Below are 18,815 nucleotides of genomic sequence, written 5' to 3'. Positions count from 1 at the left end.
ATACTCAGAGAGATTAGATGTCTTCCCTAGGGCCAGGGAACCTGGGAGGGCTCGGGTTTAAACCCACGCAATCCTAATGCCTTACCCGAGTCCCCAGATGTGGTCTCTGCTGCTGGCCTTTGCAGTGACACGTGCTTTCTTTCCTGACAAGAGCTTGGGGTGCATGAGCAGGTGGGGGCATTCCCCATAGTCTGACACACAGACGGGTGCACATCCGGTCTTGTGGGGTTGACACGGGGTACAGGCTGGAAGAAGCTCTGGTGAGCCGGGCCTCCACCCCCTGCTATGCTGCTGTCGCTCCTTTCAGAGGCTGAGCTTCCAGGTCGGGGCAGCATTGCTTGTCCTGTCCAGAAGGGGATGGAGTTGTGGTGAGCCAGGGGCTTGGCATGGTAGTTAGGCAGCCCTTTCTCTCTCTGTCTCTCTCTTGTCAAAATAACGTAACCGTTAGGTCCTCAGCCTAATCCGAGCACTACAAACAGAACTTGTGGAAGGGTCGTCCTGACAGTAATGCAGGCTGGTGAGCGGGCATCACCCTGACAAAGCGGAGACCGTGAAAACAGACAGTGAGAAACAGGCACTTTTTCAAGGCAAGATGCTAACGAGGTGTCCGAGCTACAAGTGACAGAGTCTGACAGGTCTGGGGTACCTCTGAAAGCAGATTGACAGTGTCAACTCCGCAATAAGGCAGACCCTGAGTTTTCCTTACTTAATTGCTCTTTTTTAGAAAAAATTGTGGTGAAATCTATGTAATATGAGTGGCGTCAGTTTAGCCATTTTAAAGTATTTATAGTTCAGTGGCATTAAGTGTATTCACACTGTAGAGCAATCATCACCACTGTCCATGTCCAGGACTTTTTAATCATCCCAAACTTAAAAAACAGTATCTCCCCAATTTCCCCTCCCCATCCCATAGTACCTCTATTCTTTCTGTTTCTATGAATTTGCATATTTTAGGCACCAGACATAAAAGGGATAATATGATATTTGTCCTTTTGTGCCTGACTTATTTTACTTAGCATAATATTTTCAGAGTTCATCCATGGAATAGCAAGTATCCTTAGCTGCTTTGCATAGTATTAAAATGATTTAAACACTCACCAAAAAACAGCAAAAAAGAAATATGTTTAAAGACAAAATTATACATTTTTGCAGTCTGTTACAAAAGAGTCTAAATTAGCTGAATGCTTAAGTAACATTTGTTTTTTTTTTTATTTTGAAAAGGAAGATGATAGCACTTTCTATGGAAAAATTCCACAGAAGCAGTAGTGGTAAACTGTCATTCGGTACCGATGACCTAAACATTTATTGTGTGGGCAGTACCATACTCTGTTTACAAGTAGAGTAAGTTCTCTACATACGAACCTTCACATTGCGAACTTTCAAAGATTCGAACATGCATTCTTGTGTCTAGTCACCTACGTTAGTTCACGTGTCTGGCGTATATTTTCATGTGCGTGCACCCTCTACAAGTGGTTGTACTTTTGTGTACTCTGCTGTATTATAAGGTATAGAGTGTGATGGTACAGTGTCTTTATTTCAAGACCAGGATGTCTGGAAACAGACATAAAAACAGCAGTGATGTAGCTGGCACTACTGTACTTTTCAAGGTGCTGTACTGGAAGATTAAAAATGTTTTCTTTTTGTGTCTGTTTCTTACGTATTACTTGTGTGAAAAGTATTAAAAACCTATGTAGGTACAGTTCTATACAGCCGATCACAGGCTACCTTTGTTGGACTTAACGAACAAGTTGGACTTAGAAACGCACTTCCGGGATGGAACTCATTTGTGTGTAGAGGATTTACTGTGTTTAAAATCATTAATATGAGGTCCAAGTTTGCCAGTAATGATCTCATGTTCTTAAAACTGAGACTGAATTTTCCATCACGTTCATGCTTCCCTTTCACCCCCGTTCGCTGCTCTGAGGTGGGATGGAGAGCATCCGGCAGCACACGTTTACCCTGGCTCAGTACACCTACACTGCCTTGTCTTCCCTGCGGTACCCCAACGGAGCCCCTGTCGTGCAGATTTACAGTGACTCTGACTTCAGCAGCCCGGAGGTGCAGGGTCCGGTCATCAGCTTCAACGTGCTCGATGACCATGGGAACGTCGTTGGTTACTCCCAGGTGGGTTTTCTTTTCATCCTGCTAATCTGTTCATTTCAGCATCTACAATCATTAGTTGTCTCTTGGGTGAGTTGATTGTGAAGATATTGGCCCTCCCCACCCCTCACCCATCACTTACACAGCAGCAGAAGCAGCCCAGTGTCATTCAGAAACAGGCAATTTTAAATGTTTTTGAGGGGTGGTATAAAACACACTGGGGCCAGAGGTTTGCCTTCTCAAATACGTTATTCTGGGTAGTTGGTACAATAAGTTTCCTTCTTTTTTTTTAAATATATTTTATTTTTTAACTTTACAATATTGTATTGGTTTTGCCATATATCAAAATGAACCCGCCACAGGTGTACATGTGTTCCCCATCCTGAACCCTCCTCCCTCCTCCCTCCCCATGCCATCCCTCTGGGTCGTCCCAGTGCACCAGCCCCAAGCATCCAGTATCGTGCATCGAACCTGGACTGGCGACTCGTTTCATATATGATATTGTACATGTTTCAATGCCATTCTCCCAAATCGTCCCACCCTCTCCCTCTCCCACAGAGTCCAAAAGACTGTTCTACACATCAGTGTCTCTTCTTGAATCTAAAATAAGTGTATTTTTGAGCGTGTGGAGGAGGGCAGGCTGAGGACTCTGAAATGTGCTGTGGCAAGCATGATGCTGAGCTCAGGTTGGGCTGCTCCTCACTGAAAAGTCAATGAAGCGGGGGCAAGCGTCAGTAGAAAGGAAAGTCATTGAGTCAGAAAAGCTGGAGTCTAGGGAGATAGTGGATTCATGTCTGGAGACTAACTCCAAAGATTCTGCTCAGTCATGACTATTTTTAACAGGAAAATGGGGAAAAAAAACAAGTTAATCATTAAGGTAAGAGGTCAGGTTCTTTGTCATGTCTCACCGTGTGTAGACCTGCTGATGTCTCCTGATCTTCTTTTGGATACTGTCTGGCCTGCATGGTCCTCCTGCAGATTGCCAAGGGGAGCTGGGGGTATAGAGTCAATCATTCTTTAACTATGTAATTCTTCCTTCTTACTTCTTTTAATCCTGAAAAGGGATCAACTGGTTAGGCCAGGCATTGTGTACATTCAGTAGAGCGTAAGTCAGGAGTTAAGTTAAATGTTACCTCGTGATCTCATTTTTATAATTAAGGTCTGAGGAAAACAGAGATGAACAAATCGAAGAGGGGCAAAAGAACTGCTTACAAATTCCCACTCTCAGGGATCATTCCCTATCTATGGGAATAGGGACAAAAGTCTGTCTTCTGTAATTGCTTCACACTGAGAAAGGGTGTCTCAGTCTTAGGGTGAAAGATGTCCACGTGGGTCTGAGGCATCTCTTTGCTGACCATTTTAGTTGCCAGCTTACCTATGTGGGCAGAGCAAGCTACAGTTATTCTAATGCCAACAAAGACATAGATTATTATGAGCAATAATGTTAATTCCATTCTTTCATCAAACACTGAGTCTGTGACTCTGTTGTCCTACTCATTGACTGACTGAGCCTGCTCTTTTGTGACTCTTGGAGGCCTGGGAGATTTCAGTTTTTCTGCAAACAAGAGGCAGGGGACATAGAGGAGCCTTTGTACTTGGGTTGGGGCAGGGAATCGGTTCCAGGCAGAATGGTGAAAGAATCACCCATTTGCCCAGAGAAGCAAAGAGTAAGATTTCCCCAAGAAGAGGGAGCTGCCCATCTTGGTGTCTACCTGACTTCACTGGGACCCTCATTCCCTGAGGTCTCACACAGGGGTTTCTCCCTTGTGCGTCTATAGAGGAAGCTCATCCCATGAGTGGGGGTCATAGCTGGGGCATGGCCAGCTGTGTCAGCTCAGGAGAATCCTGGGTTTGCCTGGTCTTTGTCACGTGTGGGAATTCCACAGAGATTCAGAGGATCTTTGGAAACATTACACGGCATCATGGCTGGGTCTGGCTGTCTCTTTTTCAGGGGATTTGTGAAGGAATTGCACCTCCTGTGAAAAGCTTTTGAGTACCTGTTTTTGATATCCAGGCCTCCTCATTTCAGTGGTGCCTCATTGGGTGACATCAGTGACTCATGGACATGAGTTTGGGCAAGCTCTGGAAGTTGGTAATGGACAGGGAAGCCTGGTGTGCTGCAGTTCATAGGGTCACAGAGAGTCAGACGTGACTGAGCAACTGAACAAACACAAGCACCTCCTCATTTCATTTTCCCCTCTGGTGGAAGTCAGTCTACCCAGTTTTTAAGTGGGTGGGTTCAGATTCAGGCTGCCTTGTACTGGCTCTCTGAGCTTGGGTGAGGTAATGTAAGCTCCCCAAGTCTCTGTGAAATGAGGTAAGAATGTACCCTGATGACAGTTTGTCATGAGGATTGAATGAGATACAATATATAGCTCCTTAGTGTCGGGCTGGCATGAAGCAAGTGCCCCATTGTACTGGGAATATAGCTCTCATCCTGTTCCAGCAGCCAGCTCCTTCACCCAGCTGGGCACTGGCCAAGCCTCTGTGGGATTCCAAAGGTCTCAGGGTGAGAAAAGATGAAGTTGTGATGAGAAAGTAGAATGGAGGGCAACTGTGGCCAAAACAGCCTCTTCCACCCACATGCTTTTCTGGGTGGGGTCCCTGTCTTTTCCCCTTGAGCCTTGGCGGGTCTGTGACTCACATTCAACAGCATGCCTCCAAAGGTGACACCGCTTGGCTTTGGAGGCTACAGAAAAGCCCATGCAGCGTCAGCATTGCTTCCTGGGGCATCCGCTTTCGGAGCCTCAGGTTACTGTGGAAGGAGGTATACCCTGAGCAGCCATGCTGTGAGGAAGCCAGAAGCAAGCATGTTGGTGACTGTCCTGGTTTGAGCGAGGCCAGACCTGTCTTTGAGAAACTGAACCTCAAGGGAATTCTAACCCCAGGCATGTCACTCCCAGCCTTCTAGTCTTGCCAAATGAGATCAGCCATCTCTGGGCCCTTCTGAATATCTGAGGCCCTGTAGCCATGAGCACAATACAATGGTTGTTGTTTTATGCCATGGTGTCTGGGTGGCTCATTTTGTGGCTGTGGCAGCTGGAATAGTGCATATGCACTGTGTCTGGGAGAGGGGTGAGCATAGGGGACTTATAATTCATCTTGGCGAGAGCTGGGGTCAGGGAGGGAGGAGCTTTCCTAGGGGCTGTCCCTTGAGTGGAGGTCACCTGACCCTGGAGGTGGAGTTGGCCAGACCCAGTGGGGCCGCCAGGCCTCACCACAGAGAGCAGGGAATCCCTGGGTTTCATCAGCAGAAATGGCTTCTTCACACTCTGACAGTCCCGGAGCGATGGCTAAAGTGCCGACAGTGTGGTCTCCGCAAAGGCATGTGGGAGGCACTGCTGTTGTGCCCGCCCCGCAGGGCAGCCAGGCGGACCTGTGCGTGGTGACCTGTGTCTGCAGACGCAGGTCTCTGGCCACCCTGCATGTTCTTCCCAGGAAGAAAAGTCTCTAAGCCTTGCCCAGCCGGGCAGTTGTGTTTGTTTCCTCAAATGCAATTAGAGGACTTCCTTGAGTTTAGCCTGAGTCACCAGGGCTAAGGACCCTCACTGGGCCCCCAGGCCTTTGGGGGCATGGAAGCCTGGACCCACAAACAGAGGAACTGGCACAAACATCCCTCGGAACCCTGGACCCACAAACAGAGGAACTGGCACAAACATCCCTCGTGCCAGCTCACCTTTGAGCCTTGTGAGCAAGAATCACCTGTCCAGCTTCCAGAGGAGAGGAAAAAGACTTGGAACTTCTGGATTGAATTGCAGTTCTGTGATTGAACCCAAAGTCTAAGATATTATGAAAAGCAAATCGGTAGCATGCGGTGTCAACACAGTAATGTTTGTAGTCTGGGCTGGGAGCCGAGACGGGGCTCCTATGAGTGGTAGCTCTGCTAAGGCCTGCTCTGGGATCGGGGCACATGGTCCTGGTCTGTCTTGCCTAAGGACACTGAGGAGCTGCCCCACGTCCCAGCCACACTCAGATTTTATTCTTGTGAATTTCACTTGAAACCTGTGGGGTCTTTTTTTTCAAAAATTAATTCCTTAAAATTCTTTTTTTTTAACACGTGAGATCAAATTGATGTATAACATTGTATTAGTTTTAGGTGTACAACACAGTAATTCTATATATGTATACGTTGGGAAATGATTTCTACAAGTTTAGTTAACATCTGTCACCACACATGGTTATAAAAATTTTTTTCTTGTGATGACAACTTTTAAGGTTTACTCTCTTAGCAACTTTCAAGTATATAATATGCCATTGTTAACTATAGTCACCACGCTATATGTTACAACCCCAGGACTTATTTATCTGTACAAGTTTGTATCTTTTGATGACCTTCACCACCCCCTACCCTCCCTTGCCCCTGGCAACCACCGATCTGTTCTCAGAATTTTTATTTGATTCCATGTGTGGGATCACACAGTATTTGTCTTTGTCTGACTTACGTCTTACATATTGCATTATGACTGAGCAAAATGCCCTCAAGGTTCATCCTTGTCACAAACGGCAGGATTTCCTTTTTTTATAGCTGAACAATATTTCACTGTTTTGTTTATATACATCACATTTTCTTTATCCATTAATCCTTTGATGGATGCTTAAATTGTTTTCATGTCAGCAGTAAACATGGGAGTACAGATCTCTTTTCAAGAGAATGATTTCATTTCCTTCAGGTAAATGCAGCAATTAGTCCTACTTTAAATTTTTGAAGGATTCCTGTACATTTTTCCATAGTTGCTGTGCGCATTCCCACCAACAGTGAACCAACGTTCCCTTTTCTCCATGTTCTCCCCAACTCTTGTTATTTGTTGTCTTTCTGATGATAGCCTTTCTAACAGGTGTGACGTTACATGCTAGATACTAGATATTTGAGAGGTGGTATCTTATTTTAGTTTTAACTTACATTTGCCTAATGACTAGTGATGTTGAGCATGTGTTCATGCACCTGTTGGCATTTGTATGTCTTCTTTGGAAAAATGTCGATACAGATTTTCAGCTCATTTAAGAAACCAGATTATTTTAAATGTGAGCTCTCAACTTGGAATTTGGTGTAATATTTTTCACTTTTCGCAGGCATATATCTATTACCCAACTCAATTCAGTTCAGTCACTCAGTCGTGTCCAACTCTTTGCGACCCCATGAATCACAGCATGCCAGGCCTCCTTGTCCATCACCAACTCCTGGAGTTCACCCAAACTCATGTGCATCGAGGGTGATGTCATCCAGCCATCTCATCCTCTGTCTTCCCCTTCTCCTCCTGCCCCCAATCCATCCCAGCATCAGAGTCTTTTCCAATGAGTTAACTCTTCACATGAGGTGGCCAAAGTATTGGAGTTTCAGCTTCAGCATCAGTCCTTCCAATGAACATCCAGGACTGGTCTCCTTTAGGATGGACTGGTTGGATCTCCTTGCAGTCCAAGGGACTCTCACGAGTCTTCTTCAACACCACGGTTCAAAAGCATCAATTCTTCGGCGCTCAGCTTTCTTCACAGTCCAACTCTCACATCCATACATGACTACTGGAACAACCATAGCCTTGCCTAGACGGACCTTTGTTGGTAAAGTAATATCTCTGCTTTTGAATATGCTATCTAGGTTGGTCATAACTTTCCTTCCAAGGAGTAAGCGTCTTTTAATTTCATGGTTGCAATCACCATCTGCAGTGATTTTGGAGCCCCAAAAAATAAAGTCTGACACTGTTTCCACTGTTTCCCCATCTATTTGCCAGGAAGTGATGGGACCAGATGCCATGATCTTCGTTTTCTGAATGTTGAGCTTTAAGCCAACTTTTTCACTCTCCACTTCCACTTTCATCAAGAGGCTTTTTAGTTCCTCTTTACTTTCTGCCATAAGGGTGGTGTCATCTGCATGTCTGAGATTATTGATATTTCTCCCAGCATTCTTGATTCCAGCTTGTGCTTCTTCCAGCCCAGCGTTTCTCATAATGTACTCTGCATATAAGTTAAATAAGCAGGGTGACAATATACAGCCTTGACGTACTCCTTTTCCTATTTGGAACCAATCTGTTGTTCCATGTCCAGTTCTAACTGTTGCTTCCTGATCTGCACACAGGTTTCTCAAGAGGCAGGTCAGGTGGTCTGGTATTCCCATCTCTTGAAGAATTTTCCACAGTTTATTGTGATCCACACAGTCAAAGGCTTTGGCATAGTCAATAAAGCAGAAATAGATGTTTTTCTGGAACTCTTTTGCTTTTTCCATGATCCAGCGGATGTTGGCAACTTGATCTCTGGTTCCTCTGCCTTTTCTAAAACCAGCTTGAACATCTGCAAGTTCACGGTTCACGTATTGCTGAAGCCTGGCTTGGAGAATTTTAAGCATTACTTTACTAGCGTGTGAGATGAGTGCAATTGTGCAGTAGTTTGAGCATTCTTTGGCATTGCCTTTCTTTGGGATTGGAATGAAAACTGACCTTTTCTAGTCCTGTGGCCACTGCTGAGTTTTCCAAATTTGCTGGCATATTGAGTGCAGCACTTTCACAGCATCATCTTTCAGGATTTGAAATACCTCAACTGGAATTACCCAACGGGATAAGCTTTAATTATCAGTAATATTTTATAAAATGTATTTAGTAAACCCATGATGGATCATAGCACTTTAGAGAAAAATTCCAAGCTCATATTTTCATTTTACTGTTAGGAAAGAGAGACCCAAATATGGAACCTGAAACTCTTTTCAGTCCAGGCAGTCAGAGTAAAACTGGACACTCCTAACCCTAGTTCTGTGTCATATTAAACCCATAGGTGGATAAAATGGCCAGCCTTCACAACATCCATGTGCGAACCGGCTGCTTCTGTAACACTGGGGCCTGCCAGAGGCACCTGGGGATAAGTGATGAGATGGTGAAGAAGCATCTTCAGGTTGGTACTGGACCCTCTGGCCCGAACGCTGGCCAGCAAGACCCAATGCTAATGCCTCATCTTCACCAGAGGCTGGATCCGTGTCTGGAGTGGGGGCTGGTCTTCAGGTTCATTTCTCTGAGCCCACCCTGTGAACGTGCAAAGAAAAAAGGGTCAACAAAATTAGCAAATGCTTCAAGATAGTGACTCTATGCCAGGCGTTTTTTAGTTTGAGGGCAAAAATTTAAAGGCAGTAGAGGACTTTTTTTTTTTTTTTTAATTCAGAAGATGACTTTTAACAGAGGACAAGCCAATGTGAAAATGTGCTCATACATGCAGAGGGTCCTTAACTCATTTAGTCCTGCCAGAGTGAAATCTGCAAGCTAAGAAGTCGCTCATCCTTTGGCAGAGTGAGGAGAGGAACTTTTCCAGCGGGCTTCTGCATTTCTCAGGTCCCCACCCTTCCTGCCATGGCTTCCCTGGTGGCTCAGAGGTTAAAGCGTCTGCCTCCAATGTGGGAGACCCCGGTTCAATCCCTGGTTCAGGAAGACCCCCTGGAGAAGGAATTGGCAACCCACTCCAGTGTTCTTGCCTGGAGAATCCCATGGACGGAGGAGCCTGGTAGGCTACAGTCCACAGGGTTGCAAAGAGTCGGACAAGACTGAGTGACTTCACTTTCTTTCACCCTTCCTGCCACTTCCCTGAGGTGTGGTTTGTCACTTCAAGGTACATTTTATTTTGAACCATTTCATAAGACTAGTTTGAGTGGCAAAAAGCCTTATTTATATCAGAATAGTTTATAAATTGTTTCTTTTGGCTGCCACTAAATAATGAATATATTAGATCCCAACCAACAATGAACTGTGTTCTGCTTAAAAAGAGAGAGGGAGTCTTAGAACACAAATGAATGGAATTCCAGATATAATATTGAACCTGAGGAATGCCATGGATCCATCTCTTTGGATATCTGACTTGGGTTCAGCTCTGGGGAGGTAGGCCGCTGGAGCAGTGATCAATACCAGGCAGCAGGGCTTGGAGAGGCTTGGGGACTTCTTGCTTTTCTTTCCCCACTTCCCGGCCAGGCATTAAGTACTGCCTTTGGCTTTCATTATGGGCTTGGGCCAGTCGTTCCTTGGGGCAGCATCTCTGTTTTGCCCTTTTGTCAAAAGGCGGCTGCAAAGGATACAGGCCTCCCTTCGATCCTGAGAGAGTCTAAAAGGCATGGCCAGCAAGCTATCCTCCCCCTTCAGCCCTGGGTAGGCCAAGGAGCTGACCCATCTGTGCTTCTGAAACTCCGGTCTGTATTGATGCCCCTGTGGGTCAGCATTGTGTATATGGCTCTGGTTAATGCTTTATGTGAACAATTGCTTTTAAACTTAAAAAAAAAATTTATTTATTTATATTGAAATATAGTTGATTTACAGTGTTGTGTCTTTTAAACGTTTTAATGGCCCCTTGGGATTGGTATAGGTCCCCATCCACAGTGAGCCACGTGGTGGCCAGAGAGGGAGTCAGGGCCCTGGGTTTTCGGAACTATGCCTGAGGCATGCAGCTCTTCTTAGTGTTGCAGTTCTGTTTTCCTGGGTGCATTTTATCTTCTATTATCAATAAACGTTGTTTTACAGAATGGTTTCTGGTCCATCCGTGAGGCATATTCTCTCTGGCTGACTTGTTTCTTTCTCCTAGGCTGGTCATGTCTGCGGAGACGATGTGGACCTCATAGACGGGCAGCCGACGGGCTCTGTGAGGATTTCTTTTGGATACATGTCTACGCTTGAGGATGCCCAGGCCTTCCTCAGGTTCGTCATAGCAACCCGACTGCACTCGTCTCATGGCCAGCCTCTCCCTCTGGCCACCCCGGGGGAGGCTGGAGCCCCGCCAGAAGACAGTGAGGCTCAGAACGCCGTGCCTGCCACCCGCGCCAGAGGTAGCTCCTCACCTCAGGAAGACACTTCCCCACACTCCGGGGTTTGGAACAACTCACCCACCGCTGTGGACGCAGAGGGTCTGTGTCCGCCCCTGCTGGAGGCCACTGGAACCCAGCAGACCACTTCAGAGAAAGCTGCTGATGTCCCAGATGGGGACCTCAGGTCACACGTCATCACCAACCTTTTCCTCTACCCAATCAAGTCCTGTGCAGCGTTTGAGGTAAGGGTTTCAGTGGCAGCTAAAGAGATTGCTTCTTTTGTGTTTATTTTTTAATATTTTTTGATAAAGCAAAGAAAAAAAGTTCAGGAAGTGAAGGGAAGCATGCAGAAAATCAAACCTTCAGTACCTGCAGCACCCAAGCTCAGTGGTTACAGTTCCCAGGCTCTGGAGCACAGACTGAGTAGTTGTGACCCATGGGTTCAGTGGCTTTGCAGCATGTGGGATTTTCTCGGACCCGTGTCCCCCGGGTTGGTAGCAGGTTCTTTTTTTTTTTTTGGATCTTGAATATATTTTTTTTAATTTTATTTTATTTTTAAACTTTACAGTATTGTATTGGTTTTGCCAACATCGAAATGAATCTGCCACAGGTATACATGTGTTCCCCATCCTGAACCCTCCTCCCTCCTCCCTCCCCATACCATCCTCTGGGTCGTCCCAGTGCACCAGCCCCAAGCATCCAGTATCGTGCATCGAACCTGGACTGGCGACTCGTTCTATATATGATATTATACGTATTTCAATGCCATTCTCCCAAATCATCCCACCCTCTCCCTCTCCCACAGAGTCCAAAAGACTGTTCTATACATCAGTGTCTCTTTTGCTGTCTCGTATACAGGGTTATTGTTATCATCTTTCTAAATTCCATATATATGTATTAGTATACTGTATTGGTGTTTTTCTTTCTGGCTTACTTCACTCTGTATAATAGGCTCCAGTTTCATCCATCTCATTAGGATTGATTCAAATGTATTCTTTTTAATGGCTGAGTAATACTCCATTGTGTATATGTACCACAGCTTTCTTATCCATTCATCTGCTGATGGGCATCTAGGTTGCTTCCATGTCCTGGCTATTATAAACAGTGCTGCGATGAACATTGGGGTACACGTGTCTCTTTCAATTCTGGTTTCCTCAGTGTGTATGCCCAGCAGTGGGATTGCTGGATCATAAGGCAGTTCTATTTCCAGTTTCTTAAGGAACCTCCACACTGTTCTCCATAGTGGCCGTACTAGTCTGCATTCCCACCAACAGTGTAAGAGGGTTCCCTTTTCTCCACACCCTCTCCAGCATTTATTGCTTGTAGACTTTTGGATCGCAGCCATTCTGACTGGCATGAAATGGTACCCCATAGTGGTTTTGATTTGCATTTCTCTGATAATGAGTGATGTTGAGCATCTTTTCATGTGTTTGTTAGCCATCTGTATGTCTTCTTTGGAGAAATGTCTATTTAGTTCTTTGGCCCATTTTTTGATTGGGTCATTTTATTTTTCTGGAATTGAACTGTAGGAGTTGCTTGTATATTTTTGAGATTAGTTGTTTGTCAGTAGCTTCATTTACCATTATTTTCTCCCATTCTGAAGGCTGTCTTTTCACCTTGCTTATAGTTTCCTTTGTTGTGCAGAAGCTTTTAAGTTTAATTAGGTCCCATTTGTTTATTTTTGCTTTTATTTCCAATATTCTGGGACGTGGGTCATAGAGATCCTGCTGTGATGTATGTCAGAGAGTGTTTTGCCTATGTTCTCCTCTAGGAGTTTTATAGTTTCTGGTCTTATGTTTAGATCTTTAACCCATTTTGAGTTTATTTTTGTGTATGGTGTTAGAAAGTGTTCTAGTTTCATTCTTTTACAAGTGGTTGACCAGTTTTCCCAGCACCACTTGTTAAAGAGATTGTCTTTAATCCATTGTATATTCTTGCCTCCTTTGTCAAAGATAAGGTGTCCATATGTGCGTGGATTTATCTCTGGGCTTTCTATTTTGTTCCATTGATCAATATTTCTGTCTTGGTGCCAATACCATACTGTCTTGATGACTGTGGCTTTGTAGTAGAGCCTGAGGTCAGGTAGGTTGATTCCTCCAGTTCCATTCTTCTTTCTCAAGATAGCTTTGGTTATTCGAGGTTTTTTATATTTCCATACAAATTGTGAAATTATTTGTTCTAGCTCTGTGAAGAATACCATTGGTAGCTTGATAGGGATTGCATTGAATCTATAAATTGCTTGGGTAGTATACTCATTTTCACTATATTGATTCTTCCAGTCCATGAACATGGTATATTTCCCCATCTATTAGAGTCCTCTTTGATTACTTTCACCAGTGTTTTATAGTTTTCTATTTATAGGTCTTTAGTTTCTTTAGGTAGATATATTCCTAAGTATTTTATTCTTTCCATTGCAATGGTGAATGGAATTGTTTCCTTAATTTCTCTTTCTGTTTTCTCATTATCAGTGTATAGAAATGCAAGGGATTTCTGTGTGTTGATTTTATATCCTGCAACTTTACTATAGTCATTGATTAGTTCTGGTAATTTTCTGGTGGAGTCTTTAGAGTTTTCTATGTAAAGGATCATGTCATCTGCAAACAGTGAGAGTTTTACTTCTTCTTTTCAAATTTGGATTCCTTTTATTTCTTTTTCTGCTCTGATTGCTGTGGCCAAAACTTCCAAAACTATGTTGAATAGTAATGGTGAAAGTGGGCACCCTTGTCTTGTTCCTGACTTTAGAGGAAATGCTTTCAATTTTTCACCATTGAGGATAATGTTTGCTGTGGGTTTGTCATATGTAGCTTTTATTATGTTGAGGTATGCTCCTTCTATTCCTGCTTTCTGGAGAGTTTTTATCATAAATGGGTGTTGAATTTTGTCAAAGGCTTTCTCTGAATCTATTGAGATAATCATATTGTTTTTATTTTTCAATTTGTTAATGTGGTGTATTACATTGATTGATTTGCGGATATTGAAGAATCCTTGCATCCCTGGGATAAAGCCCACTTGGTCATGGTGTATGATCTTTTTAATGTGTTCTTGGATTCTGATTGCTAAAATTTTGTTAAGGATTTTTGCATCTATGTTCATCAGTGATATTGGCCTGTAGTTTTCTTTTTTTGTGGGATCTTTGTCAGGTTTTGGTATTAGGGTGATGGTGGCCTCATAGAATGAGTTTGGAAGTTTATCTTCCTCTGGTAGCAGGTTCTTATCCACTGCTCCACCAGAGAAGTCCTCATTCTGCCTTTCTTGGTTTGAGCTAACTTTTGACCATGATTCTGCTTACGGGAATCCCTGAGGGGACCCTGTTTCTGGTTGTGACTGCCTAGTTACTGTTGATAGTTATGAATGTAACTTTTATGCAGAAGCGTTTTACATACTTTGGTTCATTTGATCATCAAAACGATAATATAAGGTGCTAGATAATATCATCTCTATTGTATAGATATGGAGCCTTGGGGTTATTGAGGTTAAGCACTCTGCCTAGGTTATGACCCCTTAATAAATGATAGGGAAAGGATTTGAACCCAGGTCTACTGACTCCTTGGGTCAACACTGTCCTGAGCCTGTCTTCTTAGCTCTCCCTGTGTAGGTGAACTACATAATGTCTGCAAACAAGCTGGCCTGGCAGTCACCCTACCTGGGAGATGGGAGTGCTTGCCTTGGTTGGCCAACTGGTCCTGACCCCTCCTGCAGTGGCCGAACTTCCTATGAGACTGTCTTTCTATGATATGTGTGTGTCCCAAGTCCCAGGTGAAGTCCCAACCTCCTTAGCCTCTGGGATCACAGGCTCCCTAGCTCCTCATTGGATATTCCATGCTGAAGGAGACTGTCCTCCAGTCTGAGACCATGAACAAGCAAGTTCTTTTCCACTCTTGAATGCAGGCAGGTGAGGAGTGTCAGGACGCTGTTTTCTCAGATGAGTCATGTCCTGTAGAATAGCCATGCTGCACACAGAAACACAGCAGGAATCAGTGACCCATTTTACAGATGAAGACACTGAGATTCAGTAAGGTTTCATATTTTGCTAAAAGTCTTCCGTCCGTCTGCTCATTCAGAAACTATACACTGAGTACTTGCCACCTGCTGGGCCTGTACCTGTGTGCAGTGATGAACAAAATGGAAATGCTTCCTTCCCTCATGGAGGGCAGTGTCTCAGGAGGGAAACAGATAACTTTACAACACACACACACACACACACACACATCTATCTCTCTCTCTGTCTGTCTACCTATCATTTATCTGTCTATCCATTCATAGCCATGATTTCACACTGATATCTCCAATTCCAATCCAACACTACAGGGTTTATTTAGCCTTCCCCTGCACTTGTAAATCCTGTGAGAAACCTAGCTCCCCTTGCCTTCTGCTGCTGCTGCTGCTGCTAAGTCACTTCAGTCGTGTCCGACTCTGTGCGACCCCATAGACAGCAGCCCACCAGGCTCCCCCGTCTCTGGGATTCTCCAGGCAAGAACACTGGAGTGGGTTGCCATTTCCTTCTCCAATGCATGAAAGTGAAAAGTGAAAGTGAAGTCGTTCAGTCGTGTCTGACTTGCGGCAACCCCATGGACTGCAGCCTACCAGGCTCCTCCGTCCATGGGATTTTCCAGGCAAGAGTACTGGAGTGGGGTGCCATTGCCTTCTGCCCCCATTGCCCTCAGTGAATACTTATTTGCTCAAATCCTTCCGTAACCCAGCCCCCAGCTGCAACAGCTGAAAAACTTACCCTTCGCATGCCAACACAGACATGGTAGCTGAAAGCTTGCACTAGACAAAGAGGAAGAAGGAAGGCAGAAGCCAGTAAACTCAATGTTTAGGTGGGAAATCAAAGGATAGAAAATGATAGACATGTTCCAACAAGTGGGTGTAAGGAACAGCAATGGGCCTGAGACTTTGCCCTCCTAGCAAGCTCACAACCCAGCCTGCCTCAGTGTCTTGGATGCTGACAAGAGACATGAGATTCCATGGGGCTTCCCTGGTGGTCCAGAGGTGAAGACTCTGCATTTCCAAAGCGGGGGATGCAGCTTTAGGATCTCGCATGCTGGGGGACGGGGGAAGATGAGACTCCTGAGTCAGAGAGAAAAGGCTGTTACTAACAGCCTTCAGGTAGCAAGAGCTTCATGTTTGTATTGCTTTTCTTTCCCCCCAAGTCCAAAGAAAGGGTCCAGAGGGGTCCAGGTGGATGCTCTGTTCATATTTGGAAGCCCCCTAACTCAGGAAACCTCTTTCATAATAGGATGCCAGTCAAGCTGTGTAGTCCTCAATCAGGGAGGAGCTGATACGTTTGTGATACTGGGCTGTGAGCAAACTTGCCCTCTACTCCAGAGGGTTATAGAGCTGTTCACTATACAGACATCCTCGACAGGAGAGTCTGGAACAGAGGACAGTTGGTGCTTCTGCTTGTTAAAGCTGCTGCTGCTGCTGCTAAGTCACTTCAGTCGTGTCCGACTCTGTGTGACCCCATAGATGGCAGCCCACCAGGCTCCCCCGTCCCTGGGATTCTCCAGGCAAGAACACTGGAGTGGGTTGCCATTTCCTTCTCCAATGCATGAAAGTGAAAAGTGAAAGTGAAGTTGCTCAGTCGTGTCCGACTCTTAGCGACCCCATGGACTGCAGCCCACCAGGCTCCTACGCCCATGGGATTTTCCAGGCAAGAGTACTGGAGTGGGGTGCCACTGCCAGACATGCAGAAATGAGAGATCCATGGAGAAATGCCACCCAATAATAGACTGTCTTCTAAAAAGTTATTTGTAATTCAAAACACATTTTCCGAAAGAAATAGTGACTTAGTGTTGGATTCTGGGCTTGGCCCCTAATATTGCTGAACTCGAGGTCTCTGCCAGCAGGAGCAGCCATGGTCTGTGGGAGAGGATGTCTGATACACAAGGCAAGTGAAGGGCAGAGTAAAGGGGTTAACATCTGTGGGTCACCTGTTATATTCAGTTGCTTTACATTTTATGCACTGTTTTGGTTTTCACCTAATCCAACCACAATAAATGTTCATTTTATATAATACATGACAGGGCCAAGGCTCAGGAAGGTGGTAAGTTGTCCAAAGCCGATAACTGTCAGAGGTGAGATGTAAGCGCCAGGCTTGTCAGTCCTCCGAGTGCCTACCCCCCACCCTCCGCTGCACCGCGTTTCTGCTTCCTGGGTACAGGGCTCCCCGGGCTGCAGGAGCAGTTTCCGTTCACATTGTTCCTCTTTGAGATCTGCGCCGCACTCACCCCAGGCCGGAAGTTCCTCTCCTTCACTTCCTCCCTCTGAAGCCTCCATCTTTACCCAGGTCCCTCCCTCGAGGACCCACCCCAAAGTGCCCCCGATTAAATATTCTTCCCTTTCATCATTACCCTGGATTGGAAGTTTTCAGACTCCTTTGGGTGGTTGACTTGGGTGCTCAGAGGAAAACAGAAGGGTGAAATTGATTCTTGCTCAGTTGTGCAAGAATGTTGGTCTCTTAATCATAATACCATTTCGAAAGCAGTGGGTGGTGTACACCCTTCTTTAACAGCAGGCAGTGCTGAAAACAGTGGGTGTAACCTGTGGACAAAACTGCAAAGACCTAGTCTCACACTATTGATATTTCATTATTTTCCCCCTAATGTGCTTTTTGTGTTCTGGATCCCATCTAGAACACCACGTTACATTTAGCTCTCGTGTCTCCTTAGGCTCCTCTGGGGCTGTACCAGTTTCTTAGACTTTCCCTATTTTCAGAACCTTGATTGTGTTAAGGAATACTGGTCAGGTATTTATTAGAATATCCATCAGTTTGTTTTTGCCTGATGTCTTTCTGGGGATTAGACTGGGGTTTGGGGTTTTACGGCAGGAGGACCCCAGAGATAAAGTTCTCATCATATCACGTCAGGATACATAGTATCATTGTGGCTTATCACTACTGATGTTAACCTGGGTCTCATAGTGTTTGCCAGCGTTCTTCACTGTTCGGTTCCCCCTCCACCCATTCCCATACTGTGCCCTTTAGAGGGAAGTGACTAAGCATAGCCCATATTTAATGGGTAAGGAGTTATGTTCTACCTTCTTGAGAGGGGACCATCTACATTAATAATTTGGAATTCTTCTATATGAGAGAGTTGACCTTTCTATTTAATCATTTATTTATATCAGTATGGACTCATGGGTATTTAGTTTATGTTTTAGGTTATAATCCAATACTCTATATATATATGTTAGTCACTGTCGTGTCTGAGGCTTTGCGACCCCATGGACTGTAGCCCATCATTCTCCAAGGGAGAATACTGGAGTGGGTTGCCATTCCCTTCTCCAGGGGATCTTCCCGACCCAGGGATTGAACCCTGGTCTCCTGCACTGCTGGCAGATTCTTTACCATCTGAGTCACCAGGGAAGCCTAATCCAATATTATGTTATTATTATTGTTGTTGTCGTTCAAATGTTTGGGTTTTTTTTTTTTTTTTTGCCACTGGACATGCTTTCAGTTAACTCCTGCACCCCTTTCATGTACCTCCCTTATTTTGTTTTCTGAGCACTTCCTTACTTTTCCAGCACTACAAGGTACTCCTGGCTCATCTTGTATATTTCCTGACCCAGAGCTAGAATAAACCGTTTCTCCAAGAAGTCCTGGTTGTTTTTGTTGGAGAATGGTATTAAGTGCAAGATCTGGGCACTGGGCATAATTTGTATTTTAATTTTGTATAAATATGAAGCATTGAGGAATATACATATTTTATACACTTAAAATGGGTCAGCTCAGTGACCATTTCAGTGGAGCCACCATTTGTGCAAGAAACAAGTTTGTATTATGAGGATATACCTGTTCAGGCACCCACAGCTGTGGAAGGACACACAGACAGTGGGAGCAGCAGAGACCTGTGGGGAGGGAAGTGGAACACAGGGTGGGCAGAGATCTGCTCTCCGCGTCCCTGCTAGGCACACATATTACCCACGCAAAAAGCACACTGAAGTGGACAAGGAT

The 18,815-nt window shown here is 44.9% G+C and overlaps 1 protein-coding gene across 8 annotated transcripts in view; it reads left to right on the top strand.

Annotated features, from left to right (window-relative positions):
- Positions 1-18,815, top strand: part of MOCOS (molybdenum cofactor sulfurase) — a 60,329-nt gene that overhangs the window by 15,255 nt on the left and 26,259 nt on the right. For all 8 annotated transcript variants that reach the window (XM_086372728.1, XM_086372727.1, XM_086372732.1 and 5 more), the window contains exons 6-8: positions 1,925-2,124; positions 8,860-8,976; positions 10,642-11,103. In XM_086372728.1, coding sequence (XP_086228854.1) covers positions 1,925-2,124; positions 8,860-8,976; positions 10,642-11,103 — 779 coding nt within the window. The remainder of the gene's footprint in view (positions 1-1,924; positions 2,125-8,859; positions 8,977-10,641; positions 11,104-18,815) is intronic.

Source organism: Bos grunniens, chromosome 24 (assembly GCF_055505025.1).
Source record: "Bos grunniens cultivar Pamir isolate PY7600 chromosome 24, Bosgru_T2T1.0, whole genome shotgun sequence".
Classification (NCBI taxonomy): domain Eukaryota; kingdom Metazoa; phylum Chordata; class Mammalia; order Artiodactyla; family Bovidae; genus Bos; species Bos grunniens.
This window is presented reverse-complemented; position numbering and strand designations above follow the sequence as displayed.